Genomic DNA, 23,144 nt, shown 5'->3' on the forward strand with positions numbered 1-23,144 from the left:
GGCCATCTGCTCGCGAACTGTTCGCATTTCCTGTTTTCTTTCGTAGCGAAGAGGTCGATTGAGAGGGTCCCCCACCTTTCGAAGATTATTTGTAGCTGACCGGTGTCCAGCTCCCACTCGTGTATTTGAGCCATTGTCCTGCTCAGGGAATCCGCTTGCACATTCTTCACACCCGGGAGATGGTAAGCCACTAAGGATATGTTGTGTTTCAACGCCCAGTGCCAGATCTTTTGAGCTTCCGCCGAAAGGTTCCTGGATCTGGTGCCTCCTTGCTTTATCAAATAGAACATGGCTGTCGTGTTGTCTGTCAGCACTCTTACTTTTGATCCTTTGATATGTGGAAGGAATGATTTCAAGGCCCATCTCACTGCCCTCAGTTCCAGCACGTTGATGTGTAGGTGCGATTCGGTCGAAGACCATCTGCCCTGGGTTTGATGATCGTTCATGTGTGCTCCCCAGCCCGTCAGGGAGGCGTCCGTGATGATGGTGTTCTGAAATTCCGGCTCTTGTAGAGGAACCCCTCTGTCCAGGTTGTGAAAGATTTTCCACCATTGGAGGGATCTGATGACACCCTCGTCGTCGACGGTTATCCTGCTGACCACCGGCCCGTGGCCTGCTTCCATCTGTCCGACAGGAACTCCTGTAGAGGCCTCATGAACAATCGGCAGTTTGCTACTAGGTGGATGCACGAAGCCATGGAACCCAGGATTGCCACATATTTTCTCACAGAAAATGTGCTCTGTAGGCGAAGTTGACTCGTCAGTTGTTCGATCGTCAATATTCTGTCTAGGGACGGTTTCACTATTCCCGAGTGGGTTTCGAATTGAGCTCCCAAGAACTTCAAGCTCCTTGAGGGCTTTAGAGAAGACTATTCGAAGTTCACTGCAAACCCCAGTCGTTGCAGAAGTTGTAAGGTGGCTTGCACGCTGTCGTTGGTCGACGCTGGGGAGGATCCCCTCACAAGCCAGTCGTCGAGGTACGGGTATACATGATGCCCTCTTTCGCAGCCAGGCTGCCACAGGTGCCAAACATTTTGTAAACGTTCTTGGGGAGGACTTTAGACCAAATGGGAGCACTGCAAATTGGTAGTGTGTCTGACCTACCATGAACCTCAGAAACCTCCTGTGTTTTTGACACACCGGAATGTGGAAGTACGCGTCCTGTAGATCTAGTGACGCCAAAAAATCGTCCCTTTGGACGGATTTGATCACCTCCTGCAGTGTAAGCATTTTGAATTTTTGACTCTGTAGGGTCTTGTTGAGGTCTCGCAGGTCGAGAATAGGGCGCCATTTTCCGTTTGGTTTCTTTACCACAAAACACCGTGAGTATACCCCTAGGCCTTTCTGCGATGCAGGGACTAATTCGATGGCGCCTTTCTGTAACATGAGTGTTACTTCCTGCCTCAAGATGTTTAGATGCGGTTAGGATAGGTGTATTGGTGGACATTTTGGAGGTTTGCATTTGAATAGTAGGGAATGTCCGTACCTCACAGTGTCCAAAACCCACTGATCTGTTGTGATGGTCTCCCATTCCTTGATGCAGCTTGACACTCTTCCTCCCAGAACGGTACTCTTCCCGTCATTGCTGGTCTTTCTGTTTGCTCGTCGACGACGAATAAGTTGGTCGTCTCTTGGAAGACTGGAAGTTTCTGCGCCGGCTTGTGGTCTGAGAGGCGCGTCTATATCCTTGGGAAGGGTACGCTGATCTACCAAAAGATCTATCCCTGGTTGCTGAAAATCTTGAGTTTCCAGATGCTCCTCTAAAGGGACGAAAGGAACGAAAGGGCTTACCACTCTGGAGAGAACCCAGCGAGCGCGCTGTATCTGAGTCCTCCTTCATGCCCTTCAAGGCCTCGTCCACCTTTTCTCCGAAAAGAAGATCACCTTCGAAGGGCATGTCCAAAACTTTATACTGTACTTCGGGTCTGAAGTTGGTGCACTTAAGCCAAGCCTGGCGTCTTAGAACAACTCCGTTATTTATTTGTTTAAAACCCGAATCTACCAGGTCCACCGCTATGTTGATAGCATGATTAGATGCTCTTCGCCTTCTCGAACCAGGGACATAGCCGTTCTTCTATTTTCTTCCGGGAGGTGGTCCAGAATAGGTGCCAGTCTGTGCCACATCTCCGTCATATCTGGCCACAATCGCCAGGGAGTTAGCTGCTTTCACCGTTGAGGCCCCCACAGAAAGAACCTTCTTACCAAACACGTCTTGGCGCCTCGCCTCATTATCTGGAGGGGTAGAGCATTTATGTTGGGCCTTTGCTTTTCTCGGCGCCGCCGACACCACCACCGAGTTCGGTGTAGGCTGAGCCGAAAGACACTTCGGTGTAGAGTCTGGTACTTTAAATTTCTTTTCAATGCGGCCTTTGACAGCAGGCTCAGAAAATGGGTGACGCATGGTTTGAACACCTTCTTTCCAGACATGGTCTAAAATGGGTATTGAGAATATTGAATCTTGCCCAGATGGTCAAAAAGAAAACAGTCCTTTTTCTCCTCCTGTTGGACCAGGCCAAACTCCTTGCACGCTTTTTCCATCATGGAATGAAAAGAACCTATATCGTCCGGTGGTGACGGGTGAGTGGGACTCTTTGGTGTTTCCATTTCCACATCCGACACCCAGGATGGATCCCTAGATGGTGAGAGGGATATATCTGACGCTGACCCATGGTCAGATAGGGAGTCCAAAAGCTCACCTTCCTCCTGGAACAGTTGGAACCCCGATCGATCTGGTCGGGCGGTGTGAAAGGCCAGGCTCGTCGACGGGGGGTGTCGACGGTACAGGTGGAAGCCTTTCGTCCAGCGATTTCAGCAGCGAGTGTAAGGAGGACAGTACCTCCATGGACAGGGTCGCCTGAGAGCTTGGAGGTTGAGTAAACACCTGAGAGCAGGTTGCTCCTGATGGAAACCTGGCTCGTAGACCGAGGTCCTCCGGGCTCACAATTCTGAAGCCGTCTTCTTTCGAGGCAATTGACGCTGTCTGTTCCTGTAGCAATGTGTCAGGCAAACCCATATCGAATACTTCTGGTCTCCAGGCCAGAACTTCCGTCAACGAGGACATCGTCGCCGAGGTCGTCGCTGGGTTGATGACCGGTGAAATCGACTGCGTCAGAGGCAGAGAGGACACCGACTGGTTCGTCGTCGTCGACGTTGGGCCTGCAGGTGGTTTAGGCGGTCCCGCCCTCACAGCGCTCTCCCTGCGTTTATCCGAATCCCTACTCGTGGCTGATCTGTGTTGATCGCCCGAGGAGGATTTAGGCCTTTCCTTTCCTCGACGAAGTTGACAACGATGTCTTTCTTGCAGAGTCTTTAGAAGAGTCCTTAGAAGAGTGACTTTGTGGAACGTCCTTTTCCACAGGTCGTGACTCCTTAGCCGGAGGTTCCGACGAAGTTGGGCGTCGAGAGGCTCCTGATGTTTTCGCAGAGGCCACGCTGCGCACAGAGCCCACTTCTGACTGAGGGTACGCTCCCGCACCGTCATTTAACCAGGATACCAGCCGTCGATTTCGATCCTTCAGGGTTTTCTGGGAAAAACCTTCACATATTTCACATATTTCACACTGGTCTGCCGAGTGGTGAGGGTGGAGGCAATAAATACAGTCTAAATGGCCGTCCCCCTCGTAAACCTTCTTCAATCCGCACGTGGCACACGGGCGAAATAGAGGTTTTCCCGACATTCCGAAAAAAATTAACAAACTCACAGGAGTTCGACAATTCGAAAAATCTAGCAGTAGAGACTACGCGAGGAGATCCCACTATCTTTGGAGACGGTTGAAATCTGACGGGACCCGCGGGGGCGGGGCCTTTTATACCATTACGTCCAACGGGGCTTGCGTGGACGGCCCCGGAGAGGACGTAGATGTGGATAGGACACACAAGTGTCGGAAGTTTTTTCCTATAGGAAACGACTATATATGTGTACCGACGGTTCCCAGTCTGACGACGGGGAACATTCTAAGCATGTGAATCCATGAAAGATCCAATGCTGGAAAAAAAAATTTCCTTGAACGTGCAATCCAGAGACCGTTCCTCCTAGAGGCGTAATCTTAGCATTGAGCGTTCTCCACAGTTGCAAACAAGTCTATCTCTGTGAAGCCCCATAGCGCGAAAACATTGCAGACGATGTCTTTGTGTAGTCGCCATTCGCACTCTGCGAGCAGTGTGAAGTCTCTGCTGAGCACGCCCGCCAGAAGACTGAGTTCCCCTGGAACGTGCTGGGACAACAGGAACATCCTGTGTTTGAGAGCCCATTTCCAAATGTTCTGGGACAGCTTGCATAGACCTGGAGAGTCTGCCCCCTGGATTGTTCAGGTAGTACATGGCCGTGGTGCTGTCCGTCAGGATCAGGACGGTCTTCTCCTGTAATTGTCTGAAAGGCTTTCAGTGCTTTGAAAACAGCCAACAGCTTCAACAGAATTATGTTTTTGGATGCTACATCTGGGGACCACACGCTGTGCGCCGTCTGCTGAAGCAGGGGAGCTCCCCACCCCATGAGAGACGTGTCCGACTTCAGAGTGGCTTCTACTGCAGGGGTGGTGAAGGTTTTCCCCTTCAAGAGTTTTTCCCTCGACCACCACTGCAGAGAGAGAACGAGGGCTGGCAAGACAACTACCAGATCCTCCTCTTGTCCGCAGGTCTGACACCACTGGCTGTTGAGCTACCCTTGCATGGGATGCATGCGCCGATGCACGTGAGTAACTAAGTAAATGCAGGACGCCATAATTCCTAACAGTCGCATGGCCTTGCGTACCGTCACCTCTCGACTGGCTACATACTAAGGGATCTGAAACAGCATGTTTTGAACCCTCTCACTGGAGAGGAAGACGAGGCAATCTTCTGTCCGAATTCGAGCTCCTAAAACTGTTTGACTTGACTGAGGTCTAGGCTGGATTTCTTCTCGTTGATGGAGAATCCCAGGCTGAATAAGAGGTCCATCTTTTCAGTTTTCAACAGGCATGTTCCGTAGGACTCCCCTGTTATGAGGCAGTCGTCAAGGTAAGGGTAAACCGGGATGATTCTCTGTGCAGGTGTGCTGCTGCCACTGCCAGTACCTTCTTAAACACGCTTGACGCAGAGGCAAAGCCAAAGGGGAGTACTTTGAACTGATAGTGCTTGTCCTCCATCATGAACCTTCGGTATTTTCTGTGTGCCGGCAACATTGAAATATGAAAGTATGCATCTTTCACGTCCAATGTTGCCATGTAATCCCCGTTTCAGCAGTGGGATTACTTCATGCAACATGACCATGCAAAATGTTTGAGGTTTGACAAATGTGTTCCCTGGGCGCAAGTCTAGCACAGGACGCATGGTGAGATCCTTTTTGGGTACAAGGAAGTACACTGAATAAATACCCTTGTTTACCTGTAGAAGAGGGACAACTTCTATGGCGCCCTTTTCCTGGAGGATCTCGACCTCTTGCAGCAGAATGCGTAGGTGTTCTGGCGTCTTGATTTGACGGGCTGAATTAGGTGCTCGGAAAGATTCTATGCAGTACCCGTGGGCGACAGTCTTTAGTACCCACTGGTCTGCTATCCTCTCCCATGCATGAAGGAATGATGTTAGACGTCCCCCAACCAGGGTGGCATGGGAGGGGACCCGGATCTGAGGGTCATTTCTGACGGGGAGCCTCTGGGGGTGGAAATTTTGCCCCTACCCTTTCCACGCCGCTGTCCTCTAGGAGGATACGTGGTGGTGGTGTTAGATCCTTGTCCGGAATTCCAGTCATTTCCAAAACCATACTGGTTTTGAGGGGAGCGAGATTGCCCACGAAAGGAACGAGAGCCGCCCCACTCTGTTGTGAAGGTCTTTGGGTAATCTGTTGTAGGGACTGCAGTCTCATGTTCTTTTTTTGCTGTCTCAAGTGCTTTGTCCACGGTCTTGCCGAACAAGTTGGTTTCCTCACCGGGCTTGTTTATTAAGGCTGCCTGGGTTTCAGGCTTAAACCCAGAGTTCCTCAACCAGGCGTGCAGTTTTAGTAAGGTACCCTGTTGCCAATTTTCTTCCCACTGTCTAAGCAGCGTCTAGAGTGTTCTTAAGAACGTTCTGATTCACTTGCTTGCCTTCCAATACAATTGCGAGCAACCTAGCCCGCATTGGTTCAGGGTTTTTCTGAAGGCCCTCTTGCAGCAGGTTTCACTGTACGTCTGCATACCTAGCCAACAAAGTGGTGTTATTGGCTATACAGGTGGAGAATACAGCAGTCGTAACCCTCTTTCCCAGTGCATACAACCTTTTGGATTGTTCATCAGGCGGTGCTTCACCTGTAGACAGGGGTACACCCGCCCTCTTTCTAGTCATGGTAACAACCGGAGAATCTGGAGTGGCATGGCCCTTGATATAACCGGGTCGGTAGGAGAAGGGCGGAACAACTGCTCTACCCTTGGATAAACCGCTCTGGTCTGAGCTGGTGTCAACAATTAATGGGCCAGACATCTCTTGATAAGAGTTCAACAATAGAATGGCCTGACTGGCAGGAGGCTTTCCCTTTAGTATGTCTTCTACAAAATCAGAGTCCGACACAGCCTCCTGTGTGGCTATTTGAAAATGTTCAGCCGCCTTCTTTAAGATGGCGTTAGACGCCATCTGATAATCCACAGGCGAGGCTTGGCGGACTGGAGTGGTAAGGGGGACTCCATACACACAACATCAGGTTCCGGGGTAGGAGTGGGGGACGTCCAAGGTTGATTATCAACCGGATGGCTGTCTTCTCAACCCTCCATAGGATCCACAGGATCTTCAGTAGGGTCTCCGAAGGGAGCATCATCCTGTACATAGTGGTCCATGGGGACTATGTGAACAGTAAGGTCATAAATATACTCTTCATGAGGATCCTCAAAGGTCCTCTGAAATTTGGCTATATGCGTATAAGGAAGATCCTCACAAGGCCCTTTGGGAGCAAACCACTCTGAAAATGTAAAAACTTCTCCAGTGTGTTCATACACCCCCCCCCGCCCCCCCAATCAAACTTCTCCCTGCTCCATGATGATGAACCAGTCTCGTCCAGGGGAGGAAAGCAGTCATTCCGACTTTCTTCCTCTCTAGAGCATCGGGATTGGTCTCCTAAAGTGTTGCATAAAGACACAGGGCTCTCAGAATAGCCATTTCGAGGCTCTGGGCATTGTAACATGTCTCTAGACGCGTCTTTCGGCCCTTCTTCTCTGAAGCGTTTTGACAGCAGCGTGTGTTTTGGTGCTAGCGCCCTTTCCTTTGGATGGCCCAGACGCATGCCGCTAAGGCGGTTGCGGGGATGGCTGCCAATCAAAGATCCGCAGAGCCCGAAGTATCAAACAAGCCCGTTGGCGCTTTGGAACGCTTCAACTGTACCGCTGAAGCTGAACATTGGATTGTGTGTTGTGTGGGAATCTTGTGCGTCCCTGTCGCCGGGATGCATCTTCCCCATAGCAGGACTCCCGTCATGCCTATTGGGGCAATGACAAAACCCAGGGAGAAAAAAAAAAAGACACAGGGAACAAAGAGGGGGAAAAGGAAAGGCATTGAAAAGAATATGGACCACCACCACCCCACTCTCCCTACTGTCTAGGCCGACCAGAAGGCCCAGGTACGTGGTCGGCAGTGCCGACCGGATGCACAGCTGTCGAAATTCCAACTGTCGTCAGCAGTCTTCGGCGTTGGCACAGGATTCAACCGTCGAAGGGAGAGACAATGTGAATTAACGACCAAAGGTCCAGAAATATAACAACGCAATGTCTTATGAAGAGCTCCGCATTAGGGCAACCAGTAGCTGGGCGGAAAAAAAACAATCTGAGGGACCTCGATGCGGGAGGGATTTTGAGTACACTACTTGTCACGTTAGGGATAGTGTTACAGGCACGCCCACGTTGACGTCCCCTTTCGATCCTCGAAAGACAAGATGCAATACTCTGTTGTCACTACTGGATGTCGGACTATATGCACAGCATGCAATGCTAAACAGATTATCAAGCATCAGAAATATATATAACGCAGCCCCACACCCCACCAGAGTTTTGTGCAGAAATATTCCCAACAGCTAGACTGCCACAACACCAAAGTCAGCTGAGCAATTAGTTGGTATCTTCTAGCAGAGAATGAGTAATCCTCAGGCAGGTCATAAAACATTTACCAGATTACAAGAATGGTCATGCGATAAAATCACTGGGAATGCAAGAGCAATTCAGATTATTATCCCAATAATCCAGTATAAGGTTTACAACCAGTTAACAGCAGAAAAACTGCTTTCTAAATTGGAACCTCAAAACTACCTTTGTAACATATGAAGGCAAGGGTTATATATGAACTCACCTGAGTTTGAAGTCTGGTTACTATCTCCTTTCGAGCCTTCATGACTTCCTCCAGTTTGCCAGAGACCATGATGGAGAGGCCCTGGTCCTTGGCAAGAGACAGTTCTAGATGCGCTCCAGTTTTCTGCATGATATCCAAGCAGATCTTTGCCTGCTCACCTTCCCCAAACTGGTTCATGTCCTTGTATTTCCGCTCTTCCAAGGGCACGTGGAAAACCTGTGCACACAAAAACATCAAATTTTAACACTGGCCCTACATAAAGAGGCAAATCAAGCCCCTGACTAGTCTAACAAACTGCCTCTTGCTGCCCAAGTGTTTTAACAAACAAATATGGTTTTTGAGACAATGTCCTCGCACACCTCTAAAGTTATAAGTCCACTGTTTCCCCACTATTGGAATCCTGCATGTTTTGTGTTGTGCAATGCTCGGACCCCTTCTACCGCACCGCCAGAGTGCTACATTCAGATATCACTGAAATGTGACATACGTTTGAAGCCCTTAGTACTCCTACTCCCATCTGTCACCCAAAGAGTTAGAGAACCACATGGGTATGCTTTGGTTTCCCTGGATCACACAAATAGTTGTCCCGGTTCTGGCAGTGTACTTTGATTCAGAGGCTGCACAAGTTATAGCCATTATTCCGTACAGGGTTCCTATATTCCACAAGCCTCTCAAAATAGAGTCCAGTCGCTGTGAACTCCAGTAACCAGGTACGTTGTCCTGTGCGATTTATGGAGACTGGTGTTAGGGTACAATTCCTTTTTTGGACTTTTATTGCTTCTTTCAGGGACCTGGGCACTTTCTCTCCCCCCCCCCTGTATTCTTTCGTTAGTGACGTCCTTTCCTCATAACCAGGATAATCCATTGCTTAGTTACAAAGTGATTGGTTTGTGTCCTCTACCTTAAAAATCCTTTGTACACAAAACAGGGATACAACTGTGTCCTGAAGGAGCCCCCTCCTCGTTCCCCCTCCCAATCTGTTTAGTTATATACCTAGGCTGATGGTGGCTCTGTGTCAAATGGCTTTAACTCCTTGGAAATCAGGAACAAGCCCATCACTGCGACTCTAAAATGCTGACCGCTTTTACTGCGCTGTCAGCAGTTTAGAAAATGCAAACTGCCATTACTGCGCCCAAGTGGAGAGGAGGTTGCGGGGGTATCCCCTGCTCTCCTTGGTCACAGTAACGGGTGTGGCCCCCACTTACCATTACGATATGCAGGGATAGTAAAGAAAAAACGAAAACATTTTTTTTTTTAAAAAAGGACCCAGCAGCGTCAGCACTGCTCCGTAATTGGCGTCAACATTTTTTTTTCCACCAGCGCAGTTACGGGTGGCGCAGTGATCACAGATTCGAAAATCCTTTTGCCTAGCTTGGGTAAAAGGGTTTCCAAGGAGCAAAAGCCATTTTACACAACCTAGCTGATGTCAATGGGGGTGATGAGTTGCAGGGGCTGCAGGGTGGACTGAGGGTGGAGGGGCAGTGAGTGAAGTGTGCAAGGTGGCGTCATATTTTCAAAATGGTACCTGCATGCCAGGATTTAGGGAGTAGCCAACTGGAAACGTTAGAATGGAACATGTAGATTTCTGTCTGGGATAGGGTGGTGTCCCCTACTTGGTAGATGGGAGCCGTCCTGCAATGCATGGGGGTGCTTGAAGGGATGGCCAGCCATTGCATTGATTAACACCCACAAACTGGTTTGAATGACACTAGTTATGAAATTGGGTGCACTCACTGCCTCCTGGCGGGAATAAACACAAAGCCTTTACCCACGTACCTAATCTACTGCTTGAACTCAACCTGCACTCTTGAAGGCCTGCTGCTCAAGGAAAAACCGCAGCTCTTGTTCTCAAGTTCCATCTCGCTGAAATTCCAAACCATGCATGCTTCAGCAGATCCAGAAGTGGGAATCCCTTCACTGATGGTATCCTGAAAACTGCACAGTGGGCCTAGGCACGTGCTGGGCATGGACCGACAACACATGGATGTGACTGTATTATACAACACTTCATTAGTAACTGGTCTACTCCTCTAACCCCTTCTTTTCCTCCTGGACGGCTATTCCCTCAGGAAGGACCTGTGCAGCAACACTGCGACACCCCACTCCTCACTTATCTCCTTATGTCCATCTCATCTCTGCAAGGAGTCTGGTCGGCCTCTTGATTCTTTGTGGCTGTCCGCTGCTCTCTCTTTCGGCCCCTGGCTAACCTTGCACCTCCAGCTGGTCCGCTCCTTCCACCTCCCCAGCTGCTCTCCGGATGTCCTGTTCCGAGTCACCTTCTCGAACTCCTGTTCCCACTGTGTCACAAATTAGGTGCTTGAAGAACGACTCATTACTGGTCACTTCTTTCCTCTCATTCTGGGTGGTTACCATACTCCCATTGACTTCTGTCACTCTCAGGGGCGTTGTGTCGTTTGTAGAGTCAGTCTTCTTCTGTATCCTCTGCTTGACCAGAACCTCATCTCCTTGGCTGAAAGCTTTCATCTTCGTGCCTCATTTCAAGTCGGTCTATTCCTTCACCTGCTCCCTTTGGCATTTCGATCTCTTATGTCCACTTCTGTCTCCTCTAGGTCTCCCTCTGCGTGTCCTGCCACTGCTCTGTGTAGTCTTGTCCTTGCATGGTAAGCTACCATCAGGTCTGCTCTAGGGCGTCCTGTGGAGCCCGTTTCTGTAATGTAACATTCTGCACAAAGCCCATTGCATCGGCATCCTTTGCGCCATGGCCTTCTGTAGTGTTATCTTTATGGACGCCATGAAGCTCTCTGCCATGCCGTCTGCCTAGGGCCACAGTAGGGTGATCTTAGGATGATGAAATCGTAGGTGTGTTGCGATCCTGTGTGGGGGATGAGCCACTCACTAAGGACCTAGTCAATCACCACGTCCACCTGAGCAAATACTGTGGAGCATGTCCATTTCACTATTGGGGATCTCGAGAATTAATCATCACCAACAAGCAGTCACCGGACGCCAACGGCCAATAGAAATCCATGGTGACACTGTGCAACACCCTCTCAGGAATTTCAGTCTCTTACAGTGGGAGGGGTGGGTTGCTTTTAAATATGCATTGACATGGCAAGCATTGCCCGTTTCCTCCACCATAGTGCCCATGAATGTAAACCATACATTTTGTCTTTGTGGCATCTACCCACGCCATGTCATTCACGTCTACTGATCTAATAGAGGTATTCCTTGTCGCCCTTTATCGGCTTCTGCTGCCGCTAAACACGTTAACATGAGATGTAATCAGCCAGGTTATTCTACCCACCTGACCTGAGAACAATGTTAGTTGTATTCTCGGAGCCGGGGGCCCCCATCTTTCAATCCGCAGTAGCATCTTCGTTCTTGGGTTGCCGAATAGTGACAGACTAGTGACAGAGTGGCTGGTGGTCTGTCACTAGCTTGTATTTCTTCCCTATAAAGTGACTGAAGTACTAACATGCCCACACACAGTCAGGCGCTCTCTCGGCCTGGGAGTAGGTTCCTTCGCTGTGGGTCAATGCTCGGCTGACTTAGGCCACCAAGTGGCTTGCTGGTGCCTCTACATATTCTCGCTGGGCCAGGACAGCCCCAGGGGCTACTGTCAATCACTATCTCTGTGTGCCATGTCAGGTTGAAGTAGGCTAGGTGCGACGCATCGCTAGTTTTTCCTTGACTGCATAAAATGCTTGCTGGAACTCCTGTGACCAACGGAACAGTTCATCCTTCCACAGCAGTCTCCTCAGGGGCTCTGTGTGATGGCGTACCTGGGAAGGTATCTGGCACAGTACCCAGCCATGACCAGAAACTACCAAGTGGGTGCAGATAAACAGCTGAGAAATGCGTACTTTCTTGGGGTCGGGTTGCATCCCACAGCTCGAAAAAGATGCATCCATAGAACTGTAGTGTGCCTTTGTTGATATTGCAATTGACATTGTTCCAAGTAAGCCGTGCATTACTCAGAAAGTCGGACAACACCATGAGGGATTGGTTGTGCGCCCCCTGGGTTGATCCATAGACCAGTATGTCATGATATGATACAATACGTTATTTATAACTTGTTTAATACCCAGAGGTTTCTAATCCCGGACCCGGGATCGAACCTGTGGTGCTCCGTGTTGTCTTGCTTCCGAGGCGCACTTTGCCCCGGAGCTATCCTTCCAAGACTATCAGAGTAGTGTAAGGCAGACCTGACAGGGTGTAGGGTGGGCTGGGTGGGGGGGGGGGGGGGGGGGGGGGGGGGGGGGGGGCAATCAGCAGCTGTCGTATGGCCTCCTAGAAAATTTCAGCAGGAGAGGTGATGCCGAAATTGAGGCGTTTGTATCGGAAAAAGCCCTTCAAGGGTGGAGAACGTCTTAATGGTTCTGGTCAGTGTGTAGTTAAAGCTGATACCCCGGCTTCAGATCTAGTTTCGAGAACTTTGTGGCACTGTTCAGTTGGACAATCACGTCCTACTTTTCAACCTGGGCGTCTTTGCCTCTGTATTGCCATCTTGGCCACCTTCCTGTCGATGCAGGGCCTGATTTTGTTGCCCTCCTTTGGCACTACCAGCAGCAAGATCCACTGCTTTTTCTATTATTCAATTTTCCACCCGTTGCTGTAACTCCTGAGAAACTGCTTGCTGCAGTTGGAAGCCAACTCTCCTGGGGTATTACTGTACAGGCCATACCTTTTCTTCAATATGTAGCCAAACCACAGTCCCGCGTAGCTTCCCTGGGCCTCTTAAATAGTTCCAGAAATGTCACTCTAATGATGTCTTTCGACCTAGTCGTCCTGATCATGTGGGAGATCTTCACCTCGGCAGGCTCCTCGCTACATCTGACCGCCTCTTTATCCTGGCAGTTGTCGTCAAGTAGGCCTATTTCCTTTGCTGTTCGATAGAGTAGCCATTTCCCGCTGACAGGTCTTCAGAGGATATGTATGGTGGCGATGGCCATAAAACACCCTTTATCCGACAATGTCTGTTTGAATTGCCCAATGGATGGTAGCGGTTTATTGGCTCCCCACTAGAAAATGTTCACTCAATTGGGACAGGTTGCTCTTCTCCCCAGTTGCAGTAACTCTTGCTCTCCCATGATGTGGACGGTGGTGCCTGTATCAATCAGGAAGCAATGTGTTGCCTCCCCTATCTGGACCATGACTTTCAGTATTTCCACCGCTTCCAGCTCTCCTTGCATTAGGTTGACAAATTAGTCAGCGACTTCCAGGTGCAGATCCTGCACATATTCCTCATAGTCATGGTATGCATCCATTGGTTATTCGTATGGATCGTGGTAGTACGTGGTTTTGGTCATTTTCCTCAAAAATGGCTTCCCCTTAGTCCGGACATTGGTCCATCGTCCCAAACATTCTGCTTGGTATCTACGGGTAGGTCGGTGGTGGCCTCCATGCTGCAGGTGGCCAGTTTGTGGGTGCTGGTAGTCTCGTGGTCAAGAATGGTCTCCTTTCTCTGCACAGGGTGTGGAAATTGCCCGCTCTTCCGCACCTGGAGCACTGCTGGTTGATTGCTCGACATGTTCATTTGTGCTGTAATGCCTTTCCTACACCTGAAACATATCCTCATGATGGAGCTGTGTGCAGGTCCCCTGACCCCCATCTCTAGCCAATGAAAGGGCTATCTTTTCCCCTTTTTTCTTGGGTGTTTCCATGTATCTCTCATGGACTCTTGCCAGCTCAAACACTTCATCAATTGTCAGGGACTTCTTCAGTAGCTGCTTCCTGAACACTTATGGTATGCAACCCTAAATAACCTGCAGCCGTGTGGCTTCATCATGCAAGAATTGTGAAAACAAAATTGGCAGTGCACCAGCTTATGTCTCAGTCGGTGATGAACTCGTCAACGGTTTTGTGGCATATTTGGGAGCAGCGATTAAAACCTATCTTTCGTATTCTCCTTTGGGCTGCATCACAAATATCCGGCTCAGAGCCGCTGCTACTAGGTCATCGTAAGACGCCCTTTACGGGATAGTCTTGATAATCCCTTTGATTTCTTTTCCTGCCAGGTTTGTGAAGATCTCTTATGACGGGAAACTTCTCTTCTCCAGCAGCCCTGATGAAATCATCAAACTGCTCAACCCACTCTATCCAATATGGTCCTTAATCTTGTTGGGGCAGCAGTGTAAATGGGCCGAGTTTCCCAAGGTATACCACATTTAATGCTGCAATGCAAAGGCACCTGCGGGTCACCCCCTTCACCTTCCATGACGATGCTCCATGTATGTCTCAATACCCTCCGGATGTCAGGTGTCGGCCTCAGCTGTCAGGTTATGTGCCATAGGTTTTGCTCTGTGCAGACATGCTGCCTCTTCACCCAAGTGTCCACAGCAGTCTGCCTTCCCTTATTCTACTGGGTTTACCAATAGTCTCCCCAGTGACTCAGGCCCAATATTTGTGGCCCAGCACAGTGCCCCTTTGTAATCAGTGGCTCACAACTGGATGCAGCCTCGCCCAGTAAGCCTGTTCAGGTGAGCCTCCATTCCCCTGGGCTGCAGGCTGCACGCACCGCTGCACATGTTGTGGTAACCACATGCATTGTGCCAACTTCTGCCTGAGATTCAGGGTGCGCTGTACCGGCTAAACCGGCGGTCAACTGCTGGCAGCCGTGAATGGGCAACGTGCCTGTTCGGCGAGGACATAGCATGCAGTTTGCACGTCAAATACAGCGCCACCCGCTTTTTGGAGTTTAGTTGGCTCGCTTCAGCCAGCATGGATGCTAGATGCATCAGCAGCAAGATGCCCCTGAGGGTGGCATGGCACGTTAAGAGAATTGCAGCAATCTGGATGAGATGAATTGTAGCTGGATGGGCACTGCAACTCAACACGAGCCATCTTCCTCGTCGCTAGTTGTTGGCCTAGGCACATGCCGGGCACAGACAGACGACATAGGGACGTTACTGGATTCTAGAACAGAAAGGACTCATAAAGCAACATACTGCGACACCCACAACATGCACCATCTGGATCAGAGTTTCTTCACATCAGAAATTAATAGTTACTCAATGTAGTGACTAAGGTACTCAGTAAATAGTCCCCTTTCCAGCATGGTGTCCCTTGCTAGGGACGGGAGACTGAATCTCACCAGATAAACATTCCCCTTTCAATTTAGAGGCGTGCGGGGTCGACAATATTTAACATAGCCTAATGACACCAGTATTATTGGGGGGGGGTGGAGGTGGGAGGAGGAAGGTGGGACGCATGGAGGAAAGGGAACTTTGGACTAAGAGCACGTTAGTCACTAGGGTGAGTATTAATTACTCTTGCGTCCCGTTCCCTTTCCTCAATACTGCATGGGCGATTACAACTGAATGTAGCCCCAGAGTGGAGAGGAGACCCTCAGGAAAAGAAATTCCTTAGAACCGCCTGTCCGAAAGCCGCGTCTGCCTTAAAGCCGGAGGCCAAACAGTAGTGCTTACAGAAATCCAAAGGGGTGGCCCAGGTGGTCGCCCTACTGATCTGCCACTGGAATGCGACAGCTGTGGCCTTGGCTCCGACAGCGTGGGCGTGCACGTTAGCTGGAAGTGGTTTGTGCTGCTCCTCACAGGCCTCCTTGATGGCCGCAACCATCCACCTTGCTATAGAGGCCTTGGATGCCCGATAACCCAGCTTTGACCCCCCCCCTTCACCCGAGAAGGTGCCAAACAGAGCATCCGACTTGCAGAAGCCCTTGGTCCTGTCCAGATATAATTTCAGAGCGTGTCTGACATCCAGGTACTGCAAGACCCTCTGAGTCTCGTCCTTAGGATCGGCAAAAAACGTAGCCAAGAATGGGTTGTCGTTCAGATGGAAAGTGGCCACTACGTTACGTAGGAACGTGAGGTGCATTCTCAGGACCACCTTATCCATGTGAAACGTAGTATAGGTTGTGATGCCACCAGAGCCTGGATCTCGCAGACTCTGCGCACAGAGATGAGACCCACCAACAAAGCTGTTTTAATGGTAACCAGCCTGATGTCCGCGGAAGCCACTGGCTCCAACGGTATGTGCGCCAAGGCGCCCAACACTACATTGAGGTCCCACACGGGGTGTGGTTTCTTGATGGGCTGGTAGAGCCTGGTGAGGCCCACCATATGTCGCTTGACCACTGCGTTACAAGAGAAGACCACCTCAGAGTTTCTGTAGGCCCCTATGGCTGCAAAATAGGCGCAGCGTGTGTCCACCTACACGCCTGAGTGAGCAAGATGTGCAGCGGAGAGCACATCATCCAACGTGCACGTAAGGAGGGTGGGGGGGCGGTCGATCTCTTTACAGTGCGCCCACTGACAGAACCTAATCCATTTACTCTTGTACTGGCTCCGAGTAGTGTTGCTCCTAGCACCCTGAATGTCTAGGTTGGTGCTTCAGCATGACTTGCTCGGTAACCACACTGCAAGGGCTAATTTCTGTGGGGCGGGGTGGATGACCATGCCCCCCTGCTGCGCAAGAAGATGAGCTGGGCCAATCAGCAGGTGAATGGGTGGCCTGTCTGAGAGGTTGAGAAGCTCCAAGAACCACAGTCTTGCCGGCCAACACAGAGCTATCAGAATGATGCTGAGGTTACCAGATTTCTTTATCTTGCAGATCACCCCGTTGACCAGGGGTGTGGGAGGGAAGGCATACGCGGTCATGCCATTTCACTCTATCTGGAATGTGTTACCCAGGGAGCTGGGGCTCTGTCCCTGCCAGGACGCAAACTGCTGGCACTTCTTGTTGTCCCAGGAGGCAAAGCGATCCACCTGAGAGTGTCCCCATCTGCTAAAGATCTCCAGCAGCACCCAATGGTTCAATTGCCTCTCGTAATTGCATGCTCCCAGTCTGCTGAGCCTGTCCGCTTCCAGGTTGGACTCCCCTGGAAGGTGGCTGGCCAGCAAGTAGATTTTCTTCTCCATGGCCCATTCCCACATGCTGATCGCTAGGCTGCACAGTGGAGTAGACCTGGCACCACCCTGCTTGTTGACATAGTACATGCTAGTGGAGTTGTCCGTCTGGACGAGGACAACCTTGCCCTAAATGAGCAGAAGGAAAGCCTTGGGAGCTAGCCAGATGGCTTTCAGCTCCAGCCAGTTGATATGAGACGCCTGCTCCTGCAGGGTCCAGTCTCCATAGACACCGTGGTTGTCCAAAGTGCCCCCCCCCCCAGCATTCCAGGGAGGAATCCAAGGGCTTGCATGTCCGCAGGTTGCAGTCCCTGGATCACCATGTGAGATCCAGGGAGGAGAAAAAGAAGCTTGGGAGCCCTTCTCCTGATTCCATGAGGCTGCGAAGTGCAGATGTAATCTCATCTCGAGTCTCGTATGGGCTACTGCCAGTAGGACAGCTGCCATGATACCTAATAAATGTTGGTACCACCAGGTCGAGGTCACTTCTCACTAGTGAGTAGTGGCCCTCTTGATGGCCGTGATCTTGTCCTCAGGAGGTGAAAACTCTGAGCTTGAGTACCATATGAGTCCCAGATAGGTCAAGATCAGTGTAGGCTTCAGTTCAGAGTTTTTGAGACTGCTTGAAAATTCCAGCTCATGGAGTGGGAGCATAAGGTAGGAGGAAGTTTGATGAACCGCCCCCGGAGATCTCGCCCTGACAAGCCAGTCGTCCAGGTATGGGTAGAAGTGGTGATCCTGGACCCTGAGGAGGGCTGCCACTGAATTCATGAGCCTGTTAAATACCCTTGGGGCTGAATTGAGGCCCAAGGGTAGCACCTTGTATTGGAAATGGCAGCCCATGATCCTGAATCACAGAAAGAGCGATGCGGCTGCCAAATCGGGATGTATAGACAGGCATCCTACTGATCCAGGGAGCACATCCAGTCTCCCCTGCACAATGTCTCCGCAATAAGTGCTGGCGTAACCATCTTGAATTTTTGAAGCGGGAGGGAGAGGTTGAGGGTGGAGAGGTACAAAACACCTCGCTGGGAGGCTGGGACTTCCACTGCCTGGCTCTCGACGAACCACCGAATTTCCACCAACAGAGTTGCTGTCCCAATCTGTAGGGGCGGGGGAGGGAGGAGAGTAAAGGGATCAGTAGGCGGTACCCCATGGATACTACAGGTAGGACCCAGGGGTCCGCAAACATCTGATGGCAAAACTGCCCCCCACCGGAGACAGTCCCTTTGAGACTGTTGCGGAGGAGGGGTACTGAAAAAAGCCCTTGCTACCTACCCCTCCACACACCCCTTTTGTTGCTTGCGGCGGTGCAGACGGAGAATGGTTAGGCTGTCTGGACCATTCAAGCTTCTTTTCTTTTTATCTAGCTCCTCATCAGAGGTGGAGTGAAAGGGGTCACCACCCTCGAATAGAAGGTCCAATATGCGTTCCTGAACGTCTGGGCTGAATTTAGTAGCCCCAAGCCAGGCAGTCCTGTCCATGGCAATGCATATGGATCGGCCAGAGGTGTCAATGTGTCCCACAGTAGTCTCCATGATGTCTTGTGCAACCAGTTCAGCTTCCGCCAGTCCTGCCTTGAAACGTGCCCGGCTCTGCACCGGAAGTTCCAGAAGGAAGTCGGCTATTTCCTGCCAAAACCTCTGGTTAACGGCTGCCGGCATGGCATCTGTGTTGGCTTGATGAAGGTGCCGCGAGGCGTTGAAATAAAGCTCCTTTCCATAAGCCTCCAAGATCTTCTCCTTGCCTAACAGTGCCGAGGACGAGGATGGCCGAGGACGATGGGCTTTGAGTAGAGTGAAGCTGCAGCAATCACCTTAGAGTGCGGTTGAGGGTGTGCCGCCAGCAGGAGTGGATCCCCCTCCATTTCCCTAGACTTGCCGTCGAGGCGCTGATTGACAGGCTGGGCCGAGTGGGGCTTAAGCCACCCTTTTTTGCCCAAGGTGACAACATCTTTCTGCATCAGGATCCTCGTTCTAGCTGCAGGGCGTAGAATGAGGACCTCGGCCAGGACCCCCCGCCTCGGGCTGTTCGACCTCAGGTTGAGGAAGCTCCAAATACTCTGCCAAACCTGCGAGCCATTCGAGGAAGGCCTTGGCCGACGACGGCGTGTCAGGGTCTTCTTCCTGGTCTGTGTCCACCAGGGTGTCCGGCTGGTCCAGAGTGGGTGGAGCACCGAGGGCTGCAGTGTGGGGACCAGAGCCAAAGGCTGCAGCAGAGGCTGGTGTGGAACCGCCTGAACAGTGGGAGGCAGGGGAGCCGGAATCGAAGGAGCTGGCAAGGGAAGCAGGGGCTGTACTGGGGCCAGCAGCAAGGAAGGACTATAGGTGCGGCCGGCAGGAGCATGTCCCTGATCACATCCCGGAGAATGGCCACCCCATCTGAGGAGATCTCATGAGCATGAGGAACTTTACAAAGAACCTGTCCTCACAGGCCGGTGGGGTGGCAGGTGACGGGGTAGCCGGTGGCTGCTGGGACCAGTGCGCACGCCGTTGAGGTGGCTGCGGGGTAAAACTACCATGCGCTACTCACGGATAAGCTGTAGGCCCCATACCTGGTTGGCAACAGTCCCACCTTGTAACTCCTTCTCCCACCTGCTCCGTTCCAAGGGCCGGTATTGGACGAGCGGCCATCTTGTCGAGCTCTGTGCCACACGCCAAAGTCGTGGTTCTTGGCTCACTGAGCCCGGTCTCCTCTAGGACTCTTGGCGGTGGAGCATGAGACCGACCCTGCACCTCAAGACTATGCCAGGTAAGCATATTGACCTCGGCGGCATCGCCAGTAGTGCTGCGTGCAGGCACCCCTCCCACATCTGGCCAGTACTCGGGCATAGGCCCTCGGGTGTGCACCCAGTAAAATAACATTGCGGTCCCTCAGCACCGTCTCCGAAGGATCTACCGACCCCTCGGCCTAGCGGCCGGTAGCTAAGCTAGCCTCGGTACCCGTGCTCGTGTAAGAACCCGAGAGGTTCTTCCCACTCGGGCGTTTCCTTGGGAAGGAGTCACCCTTGCAGGGTGGGCTGGAAAAAAAAAGCAGCCTTCTCTTGGGCCTCGACTTATGTCTGACGAAGTCCTTAAAGTCCTCTGGAGGCAAATTCTCGAAGAGCTCACTCCACCTAGCTAGCCTGTTCTTCAGAGCACGCAGTTTAAATGCATTGCAAGCGGTACAACCCTCCCAGCCGTGGTCAAAGCAGCAGAGGCAAAGAGCATGGGGATTGGACTTGGGAAGAACCCCTCGCAGGCTGCACACCTGCTGAAGCCCACTGAAGTCAACATGCACCGGGGAGGAGCGTGGCGCCAGAGGACAGAGTACCTGATTGATAAAAAAAAAGAGACAAAAAGACAGAAGAAAGTATCCGGGGAAGAGCATGTGGTATTACATGGGCGAAGCCAACCCCAGGAGCACTGGTGAAATCTGCCTGTTCCCGTTGACACGGAAAAGGGGACTGGGGAGTGGCACCGGTGGACGAAGTCAGAGTAGTGCATGCTCCCAGGGCAGCGCATGCTCCCAGGGGCGTACCCTCGCACACCTCTAAATTTAAAGGGGAAGGTTTTTTCTGGTGAAAAAGGTTACGTATCCCATCCCTAGCGAGGGACGCCCATGCAGTATGGAGGAAAGGGGACAGGACATAAGAATACATCAGGCAAGCACCAGTTTCCATCTCCACATCAGGGAAGCTCTAGGGCCTGTGCTGCCTTTGTCCTGCAACCTCACAGCCAATCTCGCCTCCCAGCCCTTCTGTGGCAAGCTCCTATCTGAAGTGTTTGTGGAACAACATTCAATAATCCTCAGCTACAGTACAGGCTACTTCTTTGCTTTTCCACTCTTCTGATTCAGACCCCCAACCCTGAAGACACCAGATTGGCAAGAGTTATCTTTTGCAACTTTCCTTTCCACAATCGGAAAATTCATTCGGCCTTGCGCTGTGTACCAGGAAAGAATCAAGTTCTCTGTGGCAAAGATCTATTGTTTGGGCAGTCCCACTGCTTCTCCATCCAGGCTAAGTTCCTTGGACACAGACGTCCACTGATTGGGGGAGAATGGGGGGTGTTGGTGGAGTCTTAGGGGTCAGGGGGTGGCAGAGGTCTGAAATCTGGTTCATTTGGCCAAGAAAGCTGCCTGAGGTATTTCCAGTTTCTGCCCAGGCTTGTCTGCCAATTGATAGAGTGTCCTGCACATGGAACCACCTTTACTGTTCACTAAAGCTTTGGCCAATTGGTTGTCTGTCCTCAACATAATCATTTGAGCCCCACCAAGGCTCAAAGCACCAGAGTGGGCTTCTCTTCTAGGGTTGCTCCCCACCCTCTGCTGCTGGCATCAGTCGTCAAAAAACAACCTGTGGATTCAATGTGATCCTTTTCAAGAAAATCGCTGATGGTCCAACAGACCAACTGCCTCTTCATGTCTTCTGTGACGTGGACTATCTGGTTTTATTCCCCTGAAGACCATTGTCAAAATGACTTCAGATTGAGAATTTAGATGAAACCCTGCCCAAGGAACACACAACTTGCAGGCTGCCATTGTCCCCCTGAAGATGCAGCCATGTCCTTGCCGACGTGTCGTTCTGAAGCAAGAAATCCAGATGTTCCAGGCAAGTCCCTAACGCTGCCAACGGGAGCGTGGCTTTCCCAGGTTTCGAAATTAAGGGGAGCTGGGAGCCCTTTAGCTCGTGCTTGTAGCCTAGAAGAGCCTGGTAAGCTTTAAACCAATGGCTACCAGGAGCTTAATTTGGCTCCTGGGCCAACTGCAGCCATACACAAATACCTATGGGAATTTAACTTTGTGCTTTTGGAACAATCTATAACTAAACCGTAAGACGCCTTTGACATTTGAAGCTTAACAGGTTATAAATGATGGACAAATCAACGTTTGCATCTTGTGGATCACTATGCGCTAGCTCTTGTGACCATAATGTTGGAGTCCCAGAAGCTGCTTTTAGTTCCTGCTTTTCAAATCTTAATTTTGATCCCCGTTTCCCCTCATCTATCTAAAAGGACAGCCTAGTGAATGGAGGTCCTGCAAGGGCTGAGGGATGGGTGGGGGAAATGGGGAGATCGGGCCGGATTTACAAATAAATTGGAAGTCCTGATCCTGCAAGGCAGCACCAACTCTGCTGGTATAGAGAAGTCACTGCTCCCCTGAATTGGCCGATCTGCCAAAGGGCCAAATAAGGGAAGAGACATCTCTTTATGAAGTGACTGCACATCAGGGGTCAGGAATTTGCCAACAGGGTATGGAGATTGGTTTCTTCCAAGTCAAACAACGCCCACCAGTCTTCTCTGCGAACACTGCAGCAATGAAGCAATGCAGAGTTTCCATCCGTAAGGAGTGGTACAAAATGAATGTATTCAGATACCCCCTGTCGAAGATTGGCCTCTATTATCTATTACCCTGAAGGCTTCATGGCCAGAAAGTCGGGAAGCCTGCCCCTTGATTTTAGTCTAGTACCTCCACAATTACTTTTTGAGAAGGACATTTATAGACCAGATATAGGTCATTGTTTGAGATTGCAGTATTCACCTTCACTCCATTGGGGGGTGGATGTCGATGAAACTGATGTGTACGCCCACCCCGTGCATTTCTCTGCGTGTGTCTCCTCACCAATGCCAGTATATTTCCTTAGATTTTTATTAGTGATTTGTTTGTTTATGCACCCAACCTTACACATTGCAAAAATGATCACACAATCTTACACAAGTAACCCTTATTAGAAATAATACAATTCTTCTAAAAAATATATCAGAATTTACAATAAAATCATGACTAAATTAGATCAACACCATCAATACTTAACAAGTCTCACGTTTTACATACCTTTTACACATACAACTAATTTACATCCAAGCCAAATCAGACCTCCATCTTGCATTAGTTGGAACAAGTGAGATTGTCACTGGCGTTTCCCTCCCCCATCAGAATTTCTATAGATGAGATACCCAGAATTACACATTCCGGTCTATGAATGAACCTTCCAAGCCGCAACGTTCTTTCAGACTAATGCAAAACAGGCCACCAAAATGTCTGTATGGACCACATT

The 23,144-nt window shown here is 50.6% G+C and overlaps 1 protein-coding gene across 2 annotated transcripts in view; it reads right to left on the reverse strand.

Annotated features, from left to right (window-relative positions):
- Nucleotides 1-23,144, reverse strand: part of HDLBP (high density lipoprotein binding protein) — an 829,415-nt gene that overhangs the window by 611,105 nt on the left and 195,166 nt on the right. For both annotated transcript variants that reach the window (XM_069618106.1, XM_069618107.1), the window contains exon 5: nucleotides 8,280-8,495. In XM_069618106.1, coding sequence (XP_069474207.1) covers nucleotides 8,280-8,495 — 216 coding nt within the window. The remainder of the gene's footprint in view (nucleotides 1-8,279; nucleotides 8,496-23,144) is intronic.

The sequence above is a fragment of the Ambystoma mexicanum genome, chromosome 10, assembly GCF_040938575.1.
Source record: "Ambystoma mexicanum isolate Mex_15411 chromosome 10, UKY_AmexF1_1, whole genome shotgun sequence".
NCBI lineage: Eukaryota > Metazoa > Chordata > Amphibia > Caudata > Ambystomatidae > Ambystoma > Ambystoma mexicanum.